We start from the raw sequence: 17,318 nt of genomic DNA on the forward strand, positions 1-17,318 counted from the left end.
AGTTCCACGTAATATTAAACCATTAACATTAGCGCTTATATACAATAAAATTTTTAAATGCTTTAATGTGAGAACTGAAAAAACAAAAAAAAGACTAAATTTTTGCCTACCCACACAAAGATAACTAAAAATACCCTTTTCAGATAAGGGATAGAAAAGATTCTTTTTTTTTTTTTCCCCCCTCCCAGGCAACTGACTTTCATTAATCTCACAAAATCAAAAGAAACGTACTTTCTGGGGATTCCCTATCAGCCTGAAGGTGCCTGATCTCATCTGATCTCGGAAGCTAAGCAGGGTTGGGCCTGGTTAGTACTTGGATGGGAGACCACCTGGGAATACCGGGTGCTGTAGGCTTTGGAGAAGGCAATGGCACTCCACTCCATGGAAAATCCCATGGATGGAGGAGCCTGGTAGGCTGCAGTCCATGGGGTCGCTGAGAGTCGGACATGACTGAGCGACTTCACTTTCACTTTTCACTTTCATGCATTGGAGGAGGAAATGGCAACCCACTCCAGTGTTCTTGCCTGGAGAATCCCAGGGACGGGGGAGCCTGGTGGGCTGACGTCTATGGGGTCGCACAGAGTCGGACACGACTGAAGCGACTCAGCAGCCAGTGGTTAAGACTGTGCTTCCACTGCAGGGAGCTTCCCCTCAACCCATGGTCAGAAAACTAAGACCCTACATGATACACTGTGGCCAAAAAGTAACAAAAAGAAGAAAAAAAAAAAAGTACTTTCTGTGATAGCTTCCTGAAAAGTGAATTTCCGCCATCAAGACATTCTGCACCAATCCTGGTGGCCCAGTGGTTAACAATCTGCCTGCCAGCACAGGGAACACAGGTTCCAATCCTGGTCTGGGGAGTTTCCGTGTGCCTCAGGGTAACTAGGCCTGCGTGCCACAACTACTGAAGCCTGCACGCACTGGAGCCCGCGCTCTGCAACGAGAGGAGCCACCGCAATGAGAAGCCTGCACGCTGCAACCAGAGAGCAGCCCCTGCTGGCGGTAGCTAGAGAAAGCCTGTGCACAGCAACAAAGACTGAGTACAGCCAGAAATAAATAAATAAATAAGAAAGAAGTCAAATAAAGGACTCAGAAATGAAATAAAGCAAGGATGAAATAGTGTTGATAGGCACTGAATCAATTTAAATACACTTAAACAACTACAGTAATTTGTTACAAAATATGACTTGAATTTTTTTTTTAATAGTGGTTCTGTTCATGTCTGAGGCTAAAACCATTTTCTGTTCTTTTTCCCTATCCTTTATTGTTGTGATAATGTTTATATAGTAAGTGTAAAACAGATTATAAAAACAAAACTTAAATAAAGACCATACCTTCTAAATACAAAAGCCCATGTGTACTCATTAAACAATAAAATAATTACAAGTGGGCCTTTAATTATCAGTGATTAACTGTTAAGATGAAGACTCAAATGCAATTAGCTGATTCAAGAACCAAACTCAAGATACCAAGTACAAGCATAGCAAATTGGTCTCATCACTGTATCTCTGACTTATCTGTAAAGGCCTCAGGAGAGAACAAACCACTGCTTCCCATCCCCAGCCGTGGACAGGAGGAAGTCTGGGCCACATCTAGGTCCCCGCCAGCCGGAGGGCAGTCTCACCTTGTCCACGATCCTCCCCGTGACTCCCATGCCGTTGAGGATGGTGACGTTGACGATAGTCGGCATGCCCCCATAGTAGATAGGCTGGGAGCAGTAGGGCCACATGTAAGGACACTCGGTCAGGTCGATGTAGCTGGGGCTCAAACTGAAACAGACAGGACAGTGTTGCAGCAGACAGAGTCGGAAACGGCAGTGACGCGACACAACCGCAGGAAAGCGTCGTCAGGGCGGGCCTGAGCCTCAGCCCGGGTCCGGGAACCTGGCCTCACAGCACTCCCTGCGGCGAGGAGGCCTCCAAGCCAGCCGGCCTCGCCCGCGGCACAGTGGCGTGCGTGGGCATCACCTCTGCCCCACGAGCCTGGAGCCTGCAGCTGGCGAAGAACAAGTGCATGAGCGGCCCCAGGACAGACCTGGACTCAGTCTCAAGTCACGGGGCAAAGATGGCCTTTTTAATAACTGGACCTGGAATAAATGGGTGGCCATTTGGTAAAAGATAGAATCAGATTCACAACTCACACCGTACATACTGGAGTAAACCCCAAATGGAACAGAGTCTCAAGTAAATAAAAGAAAGCAAACAAGTAGAAGAAAACGGGTGAGTCTCTCCTTTACCTCAGGGCATGCGCCTCAAAATCCAGGGGCAAAAACAACAACGGACAAACTAACACAGCAGTTGAAACAAAAAAGACTGCATGGCCAGAAACACTTTTATGACAAAAGGCAGCTGACAAACTGGAAGAAATACCTGCAGCAAAGAGTTACTTGCCCTAATATGTAAACAACACTTAAACCAAGGAACGAACACCCCAGAAAAAAGAAAAATGGGTGAAAGAAATGAACAAACACTTCACAAGAAAGATACAGAAAAAGTTCTTACCTACAGACAGTGTTTAAACTCACTCACAACCTGAGAACTGCAAATAAAAGCAACCCTGACACAACTTCCCATGTGTCAGACAGGCACGAAGTGCAGCTCTGGGCAGACAGGCCAGAGGTGCCCCTGGGCACCCTCTGCTCACAGCCTGGACCCAGCGACCCTGCTTTTAGGAATCTTCCCTGCAGACACACCTCCAACAAAACTAGGACACATAGACACAAGCAGCTTAAAATGACAGAACGCTGAAAACATTTTAAATGCCCGTATATAGACGTGTACTTGAATACGCAAAGCTATCCACACTAGGCAGCTATAAAAAAGGAGACGCGAGATCTCTGTGAATGGATACAAAGTGATTTCCAAGATACCTCTACATGAAAAAAGTACAAAATAGTATTTACAATAATGTATCCTTCATGTAACAAAAGAGATATATAAGAAGACAGATATGTATCTGCTCATTTGTGAAAACAGAAATTTAAGAAGGATAAATCAAAAACACCCGGCCTTGTTACCTGTGGGGGCGGAGGGGCGGGGAGCAGAACAGAGGGATGGGGGGACCACACCTGGCCAGGCGCACTCTGTGCAGCTCAGACCTTAGAGTCACCGTCCTTTCACAATGCAATACGTAACCAGCTGAAACCAACCAGAATGTAGTGGGAATCCAAAAAGAAATACGCATACTAACCAATGAACTCAACTATACTGCAAATAAAAGGCAAAATCAGACTGCCAGGGCCTGGTGGGGAAGAAAAGAACAGAACTGAGGCCACTGACAATGTGATTACGTTCTGTAAGTCTAAAAAGAACTGCCCACAACCGCCATCCTCTGGGGAGTAAACTCGTGTTCACCAGGGTACAAGTTACAGCTCTAAAACTTTCCACGTGTGCGTCCTAGGACCGAGTCAACAGAGACACGGTGAAGAGCGACAGCCAGGCTGCCTGCTGCTGGAGAAGGACAACCAGCGAGAAGACTCTGAGGGCCGCGGTGGGACGGGAGACAGGTGGCATCACACAGAGACAAGGCACAGGAGTGTGCATGCGGACACTCGCCAGCTCGGTCTGCAGGAAGGGCCCAGAAACAAGCAGAAGCACAGGCGCCAAGAGCACACCTGGAGCCAGGTGTCCATTTCTAAACCCCACTCTCCAACTGAAGGACCAGGGCTGCTTGGACAAAGAACTGATACCCACAATGGGCACAGAAATGCTGCCAGTGGACAACGATAGAGACACGCTGAAAAGACACAGGAGCCAAACGGAAGGAACTCCAGAGAGCCAGATCTGGGACGACAGGAGCAATGAAATAAACAAAGACATTAGTGGATTATAGTCAAGAGTGAAACGAGGATCTCTGTCCATGCTGATGTAACTGAAATAATAAACAAGAGAAGAGGACAGCGCTTCCTTACAGCAGAATTTCAGTTAATAAATGCACAAAGAATGAGAGAAGCAGAAAATCGCCAGGGGCAATCTCTATATAAGAACCATTACAGGAAAGAACCATCTAAGGATACTAAACGTAGTGACGGAAGGTACGGTAAGAAACAAGATCATCTTCAAGCGTGCACCCGTAAGACACTTCGCAGTCACAGAGAGACAGAGAGCCCCTGCAGTGGACACCTGGCACCGCTTCTCCTGCTGCCCAGCCCTGGACACTCTACCACAACTGTGTCAGGGACCGAGCACAGCGGGCACCAGAGCTGGCCCGCCCTGGGGACTCAGCCTCCTCTAACAGGGACCTTGATTCAGGGATTCTCCGGGATGAGGATAGATTTCAGACCTGTGCTGGCGTGAGGGTCCTCTCCCCACTTCTCCTGCCTCCTCCCCCAGGAGATCTCTTGGCGCCCGCTTCCTGGAGGGTCCAGCCTGACACATCACCTAAACCTCAGGATGCAGGCAAGCACCGCCAAGAACAAAAGGGCACTGAGCCAATGAGCCCAGCTGGAGAAAACCAGGGACACGTGGCAACTAACCGCAACGCCGATGCTGGCCTGGATCCTGGACCAGGCTGAGGACAGGGTGGGGAGAATCTGGGCGAAATCCAAACACAGCCTGCAGGTTAGCAGATGGTAATGCATCACTATTAACTGCTAGGCTACGTGGCGTGTGCGATGGTTACGTAAGATGCCAACATCGGAAAAGCCAGGGCAGGGCTGGAGTCCTGATGTACGATATATAAGAACGTCCATATGATTATTGCAAATTTCTCTAAGTTTAAGGTTACTTCAAAAAAAAGTTTTACTAAGTAAAAAAAAAGCAGGAATTCATTACTCTAAATCACTGACATTACAAACGGCAGGATGTAGGGAAGTGGGGAGCAGTCCTGGTGTCCCAGCAGAAGCAGCAGCACGAAGCTCCCCAAGGCCCCCAAGCCTTGTTGGTGGGGTGGGTTCTGTTTTGAGGCAAACAGCCTGTGCTGAGAAAGCCCAGGAAGAGGAGAAAGGCGGGAACACCAACCTGGCCTGGGGCTTATAGCTGTTGAGGATCTGATAGGCTCGGAGGAGATCCAGCTTGCCGTGGCCTTGCTCAAACATGTTGACACCGGGAAGCCGCCGGGCGGACGCGATCAGGGCCTGCTTCATGCTGGCTGGGTTCACCAGTTCACGTTTCTGGACTGTGCTGGGGGGAGAACCACATATTTGCTCATCTGCTCTTAGCAAAAGAAAGAAAACCAGACGATCCCTAACCCGTAGTAGTGCAATCACACAACCTCCAACCTTGCTCTGTATCTAATGGGATCTTCAGTAAAACTCGTGTAAGACAAAGGCAAATATGCTCATTTCTGCTCCTGTCTCGGGACTGACCACTTACCTCCTTCCAAGTGGCTGTGAGAACACGGACTCTGGGCTCACACTAACTGACCAGGAAAACATATTTTCCTACTAACTCAATACAGCTGACCTCAGAGGCTGCAGGTAGGAGTTACAGGTTCCTGACAGGTGGACGCAGCCTGGCTGGGAGAAGGGGAGGGTGGAGGTGGGTCCAGCAGGCACTCGCTGCTGCGTGGCCTAGAGGCATGGCCAGGAGGGAAGCCCACTGCCAGCAGGCCTGTTCTGTCTGGAGACCTGCGTGGGGTGCGCCACCCTGGTGGGGCGGGCCTGGTGGGGGCTCATCGTCAGAACACAGCTGGACTCAGGCAGCAGTGCCCAGACGCTCTGGCTTGCTTTAGAACACCAGCATTAACACATGTGCGTTTGTGTGCCTACATGCTATTAATTCAAGTAAACTCTGACTGCCTAAGTGCAGAGAAGAGACCTTTAGTAAACAGTAACGAAAATTCTCTCTCCACAGTTGCTAAGTATTTTTCTTCGAGGATGGCTGCTCTTGGAGTGTTACTGTGTTTTTTGCTAACAGGTCTAGATGGGAATCTGACTTCAGGAGATGTGAGGAGAATAAAGTGGAACTTTTGGCAAAAACAAGAACTGCTCACAGCTCAGCCCAAGGTGGATGCCCTGCCCCTCCTGCTGACAGAGCAAGACCAGGCCGCAGCTCCAGCTGCTCCCAGGGCTCTAAGGCCTGTGCTTCCCTGTGGCCTGGCATCTGCACGAGCTGCTTCTCACACTAAAAAGCACTGCTGACCCCCCAGAGGTGCTATCCCTGCTGCAGGGAGGAGGAAAGCGAAGCGGTCCTCCCCACTGAAAGCGTCATCCTCAGAGAGGCTGTGAGGCTGGGAACGGAAGGCACCGAGGACTCGCCTCCCGCCCCTGACGGCAGGAGACCAGACAGCACCCCCCCCCCCGCCGCCCCGGCAACGCCCACAAGGACCGTCGAGACACAGACTCCTGGCTGCTCTGCAGACACGGGCCGAGGCTCCGCAACAAGCTGGCCAGTCCCAGGAGTCAGTTCCTGGCCTGCTGCCGCCTACCCCTCCCAACCAAGCGACACTCACCTTACCAGCAAGGTGACAGCACCAGCCACCACCGGGGAAGCCACACTGGTCCCCGAGAGGGCCCGGCACCCCCCTTTCACGCCCGAGCCCCGCACTCCAGCACCGTAGGTGACAATGTCGGGCTTCACGCGGCCATAGCCTCCAGGCAGCTCCTGTAACAACAGCAGTGTGGTCTTCATCAGGCCCCCACGTGGGCATACAGCCCTGAGCAGTTATGAGTGAATGAAACCAGAAACGCCATCAGCTAAACAGCATAGCCTGAGCATGGTGCTGGTTTTCATCTGAAATTCACTGCAATTCAGAAGAAGCTTAAATGATCTTACAGAAAATAAAATTATTTTTGATGTGTTTTTATAATGACCAGCATAATGCAATGCTCTACAGCATTTAGAAAATGAATATCTAAAATTTTGCTAACATGCAAGACTGGAAACTGATTTATAGACAACTTAAAAATTAGAAATATGTTAGAAAAATCAGCAAGTTAAAATTAAAAATTAGGAAAAAAAAAAAGACACATTTTCTTAATAAGGTAAAAAGTTACATATGACTGACATTTCAATCTATCACCAGAAGGGAAAGAATGACTTAGAACGGTCAGTGTAGCCATACAAGTAGCCTAGGATAAGATTTTAACTGAGTACTCTCTTAAGCGTCCCTGAAACTGGGGGAAATGAGAATTCCATTGGCACTTATGTTCTGGAAGAAAGGACACATGTAAAGTGAAAACTCCTTCCTGGCCGCCACACATGAATGGCCCCTGGCCCTGCACGCATGGGACACTGAGCAAAGATGTCTTCACCTGCAGCTTCGCACATTATTTGGGAACATTTCTCAAAATGCCATTAAAACACCTGCCTCAATAAAGACCCAGGACACAGCAGGTGGGTGAGAAGACCAGGAGGACAGCGGGTACAGGTCAGGGTGCCCGGCTGCCATCCAAGGAAGCATCTGCTCGGACGGAAGGGTGAGCCAGACGCATAATTACAGCTCATGGAAGTACACACACATGCATGTGCGCACACACACACTCCAGCAGGAAAAGAGCCCCGCCTACCCAGGTGGTCATTCCCCGAGAGGAGAAGCGGGCAATGTTGTCCTCAAAGTCGATGCCGCCCACTCCGATGACATCCATCTGGTCAGCAGGGTTGTTCAGAGTCCTGCATCGGGCAAAAACACAAGGGAAGAGGACCACTTTAAATGAAAGATTCAAGTCAGGGCGAAGTCTGAGTCTGCAGCAGGTGCTCCTGTGACACGACATGTGGCTGTGGCCCTGGCCCGCGCACCGCCACCTCTGCCGGCTCAGTCTCCTCACACCTGGGCGCCCTCTCCTCTCCTTCCTTCCTGCCCTGTCGGCTTCCCACCCTCCCGCCCCAGGCTCACATCTCCCTCTACTGCCAGGCGTGAAGGAACACGCCCTCTGAGCTTCACAGGACCAGTCACCGTCACAGCATCACCTATGTACGCGCCCTCGCATCACCTCCCAACTGCTGCAAGTGCGTCCTCCTGCCTCCCCAGCTTGAGTCCAGATCCAGCAGAAGGAACTACAGCCACAGACGTGTCCCTGCCACCGTCAGAAACAAAGCTCTCAACTGGTCTTGGGTAGCTGTCCCCTCCCTCACAGCAACCATGGGGGCCACTCATCTCTCAGCAACCTGCGCTCCTCAGGGAGACGACACAGATGCACCAGGGAAGACCGTGCAATTCTCCCCAGCACCTCAAGGGCACTAGATCGACAAAGAAATGATGGTGAAGGGGGGAATGACACAATCGCTTACACTATGGAGTCAAGGTGGAAGTCAAGACGAAGCTGAACTTTTTGAAAGTATAAGACCACCAGTTATGGAGCTTTGTCTATTTCAGCTCCACCACCAGTAAATGAACTCCGGAACCACAACTGGCTGCATGCAGCTGAAATGACATCAGCAGGATTCAACTGTTTTAACCCATGGAGTCGATCCTGGCACCGCCTCCTAGATCACCCACCACCAACACACTACCAGTCTGGTCGTACAAAGGCACCACAGTGATTTTTCAGTTGGCTGACAGTGAAAGTTTACAAATTTCCGTGACATCAGAGAGCAGAGATTAGAACAGAAATCACTGGCAGAACTTCCCACTGAAGCTAGTACCAAAGATTGCCACCTTCCTGCCCTCCCTCTCCCTGCAAACCCCACACTTTGTGAGCGTTAAACCCTTAACATACAGAGGAAAGCATTGACAAAGCTCTGCTGGCGCTGAAAAGGGGGACGTGCAGCGTAGACTCCCAGGCACTATGAAGTCCAAGTGTCAAGGGGGCCACACCCCAGAGAGCTCCGGGAAGGGGTACCCGCGGGGACAGATCAGGCAGTGCCAGGCCTACAATACACAGCTCGGCTTCTTAGTGCATTACGGTCACCCGACCTGCCCTACCCAATGCCAGCAATAAGCCACACCTACTCAGGCTGTGCCCTGGTGAGCAGGTACCACCCTTGGCCCGCCCACCAGCTGGTGGACTCTGGATCCCGTGAGGCTCCGTGGGCAGACACCGGGGCCGCCTCTCCTGGGATCCTTGCTAACACACTGAGCATGAGTAGCTCTCTGATTAGAGGCTCCCACATGTGACTGCCCACAGGAATACAAGGATTTCAGAAGAGTGACCAGCATGTGCAGAGCAGTCAGGATGGCATGTGGAAGAGCTGGTATGAACGGAAAGGCAAGCCAAGGGTGTGGGGGCAGCAGAGGCAGTGAGCAGCAAGAGCAGGTGACAGCGACAGAAACATGGGGTCCCCAGGGAGACCCAGGGAGGAGCCGGACTTGGGGGAGATGTGCACAGGAGAGTGAGCAGTGAGGCCACAGCTGTGGAGCTCTGCCTGGGCCGGACCAGGCCCCTCATCCAACTTCCTAAGAAAGGTGTTACTGGGACACAGCCACGCCCCTTGCCTACACACACCCACACCACCTTCACACTATCAGGGTAGGTGAGCAAGTGCAACAAACACCATGTGGCCCACAGAGACTCCGCTGCTTACTGCCTGCTGCTTTCACAGAAAGCCCGCCGACTCCAGGCTAGACTACAGAAGACCCTGAAACCCAAGGAGAAGCTGAGATGTGACCAGGCAGTAACAATCCACCGCAGATCCTTAGTTAGGGAAACTGCCTGACTGCATTTTAACAACAGAAACACAGAAAGAGGAAGAGAAAGGAACAGCTACCACTCACAGAGGCTCAGTGTTCATGGTGCTTTCCCTTGGATGTCTCATTTCATCCTCCAGCCACCACCCTGAGGAAGGTCTCGCGCCCTCTGGAGCCACATGGGGTGGCCAGGCCTCAGGAAAGCAAAGGTCCCTCAGCCTAAGGACAGTCAGACCTGCCTGGCTCCGTCCCACATCACCCATGCAGGGAAGGGAGAGCTGGGGAGACTGAAGGCAGGAGAATGGGCTGGAAACCGACAATAACCTGGGGCTGCTGAGCTGTGGATGGCTGGCCTTGAGCAGGGACATCAGAACTGGGGGAGGGGTAAATGGAGAAGCATGAGAAAGAGAAGACAAGAGCGCCTAATGAGAGATGGCTAAGTAACTGGTGTCTGTCACAGCAGAACTCAGTTGGGGACATGTTTATGCCACTCACGCTCATGAGTCACAACCTGGACCCCCACAAGGAGAGTGGGATCGATGACGGAACTGAGGCTGGAACCATGACCTGGAGAGTCATTAATTTCATGGAGTTCAGCCTAAGCCTCCGCCCTGGACAGTTTCACACGTGCTGTCAGGGCTCCCGAGGCCTGCTCCATGCAGCCACACAGCCAGGACGCCACGCACGCAAGCTTTGCGGGCATGAGCATACAGCCGTGCCGGCGGCTCTCCTGGACCGGGGCACGCGGGGGCAGGACTGAGCGTTCGGTGCTTCCCCTGCATCACCGCAAACCCCCTGACACAACACTGAACTGCACCCATCCCGGGACATTACTAGAGACACTAGCTACAGAATAAAACTCGGAGCTGTAAGCAGAAAGGAAATTCGGATCTCTAACAGATACCGCCTGTGAACCAGTGACTAATGTCCCGGATCTCCAGTCACTCTGAAGTGACCTGATTCACCACACAACTGGGCACAAAGGGACCTGGCTATGACACTGCTCTCTGGCCCCTCCGATCTGATCTGATCCTTCCCGTCTGTGTCTGTCATGCCAGCCTGCACTTTGTCCTGTTAAGTTTCGTTGTATCCGCATCTTTTCCTAAAAAGGCAGGCGTCTCATCTCACCTACCTGCTCACCCTGTGCCCTGTACACAGTGGGCCTCAAGAAATACTGTGGAGCCCACTTATTTCTGGTAGATTTACTCTCCTGACTGCTTGCAGGAGTAAAAAGAGTAGAATAAAAACATTAGGCCTCCAAATTGCTATTTCCAGTAAAGGTGAAAAAAAAAATTAAATAGAAACAAGACTGTCCTTGAGTCACAACTGCTGCAGTATGTGGGTACCTGAGACTCATTACTGAGTCTTTTTTGTATGTATTGAAAAGTTCCACAACACAAAGTTTTAGATAGATACAAACAGGTACAGAAAAATACAGAGACAGACAACAATGCTGCAGTTATTTCAAGGAAAAAGATACCTCTAAGGTTATTCCTATCAGAGATACTTACCCATAAAGAGGCCCGTCATTGCCAATGGCAGAAACCATGATGACATTGTTAGCTGTTAATTCCCACACCTACAAAATTAGCAAGCATTTACTTATGAAAGGACATCACTTTTAGACAATCAACGTATAACTGTCCAAAAACAACTTTCAAAAACAGAACTAAAGCATAAGAGATCCCCTGGAAGTGCAACATCGGGCCAGGACAGACATGGTACGTCTGGCAGCCAGTGTGTCAAGAAGAGAGAGTCCAGGACACAGGTCCCTGCGGCACACAGCAGACCTGGGCTTTCCTGACACGCCCAGAGAAGACGGGCCCCGTGCTCAGGTGAGAGGCACCAACACGGCGCCGTGACCTGCTGCCCACAAAAGTCTCTACAGCTCACGCCCTCAGAGCTGTCCCCACGTGGCTGACAGAGCCACCAGCATGCCAGACACCAAGCAAAGTGGGGAGCGGGAGAGCAGGAGCCACCACCCAACCAGCACGGGCCCCTGCAGAGACAGGTCCAACCTTGTCGACGAAGGGATGGTCCATGAAGTCGGGGCCGCCAATGCTCAGGTTCAGTACGTCAATCTTCTTCAGGATGGCGTAGTTGAAGGCGTCCAGGAACCAGGACGTGTAGGAGACCTGGCCGTGTGAAAACAGTGCTTAGGTGTTGCAGGGGAAGTCTCCAAATACCAGATTGCCAGTGGCATGAAGTAGTCACGTGAACTTCAGAAAGAGGTCCCAAGAACCACGAAGGCTCTACCGTGTACACCACTACACCCAGAGCCTCCGCTCCTCGGGCCTGGACACCGGGAGGGCGGGGTCCCAGGTCCTGTCCCGCCGGGTCTCACGTCCAGCACCTTCCTGACCTTACAGCCCGCCCGCCCGCCCAGGGGAGACCCCAAACTTCTAGTTGCCGCTCTTGCAGAAGGACGTGTCCTGAGACACATCTATTCAGTTAAGTGTTTCCAAACAGTTTAACGTATTTGTTTAATATTCTTTATTCCTAAATAGACTGAATGTCATTTCGCAGAATTATTTCTCTGATAGTTATTATTTCTCTCAGCTTCCTCACAGAAGTTAAATTACTTCATGTACCACCATTCAGGTGCTTTATAAGATACAAAATTAAATAGAGTAGAAAATAATAGACTGAAAACAATGGAGTAAAGTGCTGGAGGGAATAAAGACTTCCAATCCAGAATTTGATACTCAGTTAAAATAGTTTTTTGAGAATAAAGATGAAATAAAGATATTTTCAGATAAACTAGAGCTGAGAGAAATCATAGCTAACAGACTGCATTACAAGCAATACTAAAGGCATCTCTTCATGCTGAAAGGAAATTATACGATGTGGAAACTTAGACCCACAGGTAAAAATAAAGAGCACTACAAATTAAAAGCGTGAATGAACACAAAACGTTAAAAACAGTGGAAAGAGAATATGATTCAGAATTATGCTTTTTAAAGGCTTTTTTTAAAAAAAAATACAGTTATACTTGCTTGAATATGCAAAAGAAAGTCTAGAAGGAGAGGATATAAGAAAAAAAGAAAACATCACATGGGAGACTTGGGGAAGTGAGGTAAAAACCTGCGGGATGGGAGGGTTGGGAGAATTATCCCTGTGTGCCCTGGATATTTGTGAATTATGTATTACCTGGGCAAAAATTAGACTTTAACAATAAATAACTAACCAGGACTCTCCCTCTTTCCAGTAACGTTTCCAAATGCAGAGCAAGGGAGCAAGCATCTAAATCCTCCTGACCCAACATGATGCTGGGTGCTGGGCACACAGCGACCCTAGTCCAGCAAAGCAGCAGCAACACAGACGTGGATTAGTCTCAAGTACAAGTGTGCCTGAGGCGTGGTGGACAGGAGAAATGGCAGGTCAAGGAACCCCCCTGGAGCAGGGTCTTTGGTGTTCTGGCGAGGCTAGTGAAGGGGGTGGCGGGAGGAGGGCAAAGTCACATGCGGGGCCGGGAGATGCTCAGCATCACGGATGTGCATTGCCTTTAAACCAGCACTTCTCTTCTGAGTTTCGACTTTTCACATTTTAAAACCAATTCTTTTAAGTTTTAGGGGCCCTCAAAACACATACCTGGTTGTTGGTAAAGACTCTGAAAATATGAAGTTCTGCATCGGGAGCAAATCCCTGGCACTCTCTCATGCTGGCTATCACACCTGCCACGAACGTGCCATGGCCCAACCCTGCTGTCCGAAAGGAAAAATCATGAAGCATGGCTGATAACGTGGGCCATCCATTCAAACAGACTCGTTCTCCAAGTCCAAGACAGAGTCCCCAGTGCCTCTCCAGGGCCTCCACTCAGAGCCTGCACCTCACCAGCCCCACCTCGGGGGCCAACAGCTTCTGCTCCCCCGCAACAGCAAGGATTCCTCCCACCAGGCAACCCCTCTCCTCAGTCACCTCCCAACCTCCTCTGAGATAGTTAGAAAAGCTTCTGCCAAAGGCACAAAGCAACTTGGGTTTGTCTGAATAACTGTCGTATACAGACTATTTAATCATTTACACAGGAAAACCCCCTCAGCTGATAAAAGGGAGGATGGGAGCGACCAGAAACGCCCCTCAGGCCCCCGGCCACCCACCGTCGTCCAGCGTTCGCTCATTGGTCCAGTTGGTTCTCTCCTTCACGTTTTTGAAGTGGGGGTGCTTCTCACTTAGCCCAGTGTCAAACACGGCAACCCTTACATTAGTGCCTTATTCCAAGAAGAGAGCAGAATCGTGTTCAGAAAAACCACTGTTCTGGATTTTTGTCTATAAAATACATTCCTCGTTGGTACCCACACAGAACACCAGGGGACCCAGAGGCAAAGCCTGCCCACAGAATGCCCACAGTAGGGAAATGCCCGGGGCCTGGCTGGGCTGAGGCCAGAGAGAGGGACAGCTGAGGATGGCCAACACCAGCTGCTAAGTAAGACCCACGGACACACAGAAAGTCCTTCTGGCCATCCCTCAACTGTCACCAGCACCCGGGCGTGAAACCACCTCCCCCAAATCCTCCACTGATGATGGACTGTCCTCTTCAGGCCATTTTCTCCAGGCTCCATTCCCCTTAGAGGGGCCCTGGGGGTAGTGCAGAGCTCACTCATAGGAGCGGGGGGCGGCTCCTCCTTCTGACAAGGACTCAGTGCTGTTCACTCATGACAACAACTCTGCAGATACGAGCTTTCACCCACATGCAGGGAAAACCACACTTAAAGGAAAACCACTATACCACACACTTTCCTACAATAACAAGTCTATTTCCGATACTGGCCAAAAGGTATGTGCACAATGTGAAATATGATTGATACTGTCAGATCAAGAAATTCTAGAAAATATGTAAGAAAAAAATACAAGATACTCATATTATTTAAAAGCTAACAGGAGTAAGCCTTGATATGTAAATGTCTTTCCAGTAAGAGAATTGTTTACATATCAATACTAAACATTAAACAATCAATTTACAATGAAACAACCATCAAAGTATATTGTTTCCTTTTTTAAAATGCACACACAATACTAGAAAATAGCTAGTGTGGGGGAAATAAAAAATGCTTTTCTGATGATTAGAGAATTTCTGTTTTGTGAAGCTATAAACCAAGAGGAAATCATCATTTAATAAAATGTCAGTCTCCCGAGTGTTGAGTCTGAGCAGGGGTAAGGTCTCTGGGTCTCTAAGCCAAGGAAAAATGGAAAGACACCAAGACAAACTGTGACGTATCAGGGGCCAGAGACATGAGTTGATGTTTAGGATCCAAAGTTCCACATCAGTGAAAACAGGAATTTTCTGCCATGATTAATCAGTAAGAAAAAACATTTGATTGGCTGAGTTCCATTTGCTAAGAAACAGTCTTTAATATTGTTTCCTGTTCTGAAACAAAAGATCACCATCTTGACAATCACTCAGCCATACTGCACACAGGCCACTGCATGGGAGGATGTGCTCAAATCAAGGTGACATCTCTGGATCTGACTTCCTTCCCTGGGAAATGACAGAACTCCACTGGACTGCCAGTCAGCCCTGGCGTGGGCAGCAAGTACTGTGCCTGCTCACGTGCAACAACAGGAAAGAACATGCCCTGACTACCTCAGAAACAGTAAGACACAGTAAGTGAGCAGGACTGGACAAATATAGGAGCTGTCACCCATACGTAGGACAAAGGGACAGCTGAGTGCGTCCAGCTCAACCTGCAGAAGGACAGATGCATGAGGTGGCACAGCCTCAGCTACGGGTGCTGGAGAGGGAGGAGGCCTGCCCAGCCCCCACGCCCACCTGTGTAGCCCATCTGCCACAGCACGTCAGCCTGCAGCGTCTGGGCGACCTGGCGCGGGATAGCCCTGAGCAGCCGCCGACTCGAGTGTCTCCCAGTGGCGTGCCAGAAGCCGGAGCCCAGGGAGAGGCTGGCCCTGCGCAGGGGCCGTGAGGACTGCCACTTCTGGCTCCAGCGGGTCTCGTTACAGGGCGAGCCGGGCTCTGCTGCAGGCAAGGAGAGAGAGCAGATCTCAGGATGTGTACCGTCAGGGGACACTCCTTCCACCGGTGCAGTGACCCCCTCCTGAAATCCCCGTGCAGGAGAGTGACACTCTCTCCCCTCTGCCAGGAGGAACTTCTCAACCCTTACATTCACAGGACATTATTTAGCCACCACATTCTTCCCAAACAGTTCTTTACCTGGAATCTTCTAACCAATAAGAGGGAGGGAACAACTGATAAAATGATTATTTCTAAAGAGATAAAGTCAGTTTTGATACTGAAATTGAAGAAATGCTTGGTATTTCACCAACCACTTATTCTCAATGAACCAGAAAGGGGGTGGGGGGGAGGGCAGAGTGCAAGAAAACGTGCACTAAGCAACGGCGCAGCTTCTCCGTTCACCGCGTGATCTCAGACAGGAAGGACCCTGTGATCCCCGGACACCTCGCTGCGACCTTGTCCTACTGTGACCTGTTCCACGTCCTCAGCACGAGTATCTACGAGGACATCGCCCTTCAAAAAACAAAACACCTACACAGGACTCAGGGAGAACTGCTGGGGGTGACGTTTTACATCTTGATGTTGTTGGTGGGCACCTGACTGCACTTTTATCAAGACCTGCCAGACTGGGCACTAAAAGCATGAATTCACCATCTGTAAGCACTTGTTCTTTAATGGAAGAAAAAAGTAGAAATATCACAAGGGTGTCCCTTTACCTTTCAAAAACCATGCTATAAAGAAGAAAAAAAACATATTTCAAACCCTTCTCTACAGGACCATCTGTAATACTACTGAAGTTCTGTTTCTAAAGGAAGTTATTATCTCTCTCTTTCCGGTCTCACCAGGCTACACCCATGAAAATACAAGGACCTGGAGAAATACACAGTTGCGTCAGTTCCATTAAGTGACTATTTGCACACTGCAACTGAGACGATTCTGCACTGACCCTCCCATATTGACTCCGTGCCTTCAGTCAACAGCCGGGGAACTGACAGAAGGACAATATTCAGACCAAGGAGGGTCTGCCAGGCTCTCGCTCCAGCAGACCATACTACACCCAGAGGGCTGAACTCGGTTCTGGCTTTACTCGTTAGGAGCAATTTAGAGAAAACGGGACATATTTGCAAGCAAGCCATTAAAAGGGTAAGACCAGGTTATATGAGTAGCTCCTGAAGGAACTGGTATCTATTATCCCAGAGACAAGTAACAGACAGGGACACCAAGCTGTCCTCGAAACGCCTCACAGTGCTGTCTCATGGAAATCAGGTCAGCTCTGTCTTACAGCCCACCGAGACCAGGGGTGGGATCCAGAGTGTGACAGGTTCCGACCCTAAATAAAGCAAAGCATTCTAACAATAAAGCCACAGAAAAATGAGTTGGTTTTTTTTGCTGCACCATGCAGCATACAGGATCTTAGTTCCCTGACCAGGGATTGAACCCAGGCCCCAGCACTGAAAGCTCAGAGTCCTGACCACTGGACTGCCAGGGAACTCCCAAAAATGAACATTTAACGTCTGCTTATAACAGCCCAAGAACTCTGCTAAGCTCTCTTCACATGCACTATTTCCTTTCACCTTCAGAAGAACTCAGGTGGGTGGCATCATCTCCATTTTCTGGATAAGCAGAAGCTTAAAGAAAAGATGCTCACCACAGGTACCCACAGCTCATGACCAGAGGAAGAGATACACTATGTCCTTTCAGGGCAGCCCAACAATCTGAAACCATGCTGGAGAGGGTACAGAAGGGGACCCCGAACCATGAAACTCTATGCACTTCCCATGCTACCACATTTCCTAAAATATTCTGCAGCTCTCTAAAGAATAAAAAGACACAAGGCACGCATTTG

At 49.8% G+C, this 17,318-nt stretch overlaps 1 protein-coding gene across 2 annotated transcripts in view; it reads right to left on the reverse strand.

The window, feature by feature from the left end:
- MBTPS1 (membrane bound transcription factor peptidase, site 1) overlaps positions 1 to 17,318 on the reverse strand; it is a 44,809-nt gene that overhangs the window by 15,840 nt on the left and 11,651 nt on the right. Inside the window, exons 4-12 of one of the 2 annotated variants that reach the window (XM_086350093.1) lie at positions 15,272 to 15,472; positions 13,602 to 13,712; positions 13,096 to 13,205; positions 11,523 to 11,639; positions 11,016 to 11,083; positions 7,448 to 7,550; positions 6,391 to 6,542; positions 4,959 to 5,120; positions 1,625 to 1,769 (exon numbers count right to left, since the gene is read on the reverse strand). In XM_086350093.1, coding sequence (XP_086206219.1) covers positions 1,625 to 1,769; positions 4,959 to 5,120; positions 6,391 to 6,542; positions 7,448 to 7,550; positions 11,016 to 11,083; positions 11,523 to 11,639; positions 13,096 to 13,205; positions 13,602 to 13,712; positions 15,272 to 15,472 — 1,169 coding nt within the window. Of the gene's footprint in view, positions 1 to 1,624; positions 1,770 to 4,958; positions 5,121 to 6,390; positions 6,543 to 7,447; positions 7,551 to 11,015; positions 11,084 to 11,522; positions 11,640 to 13,095; positions 13,206 to 13,601; positions 13,713 to 15,271; positions 15,476 to 17,318 lie in introns of both variants that reach the window. The other variant, XM_086350091.1, reaches the window with a different exon arrangement.

Source organism: Bos grunniens, chromosome 18 (genome assembly GCF_055505025.1).
Source record: "Bos grunniens cultivar Pamir isolate PY7600 chromosome 18, Bosgru_T2T1.0, whole genome shotgun sequence".
NCBI classification, from domain to species: domain Eukaryota; kingdom Metazoa; phylum Chordata; class Mammalia; order Artiodactyla; family Bovidae; genus Bos; species Bos grunniens.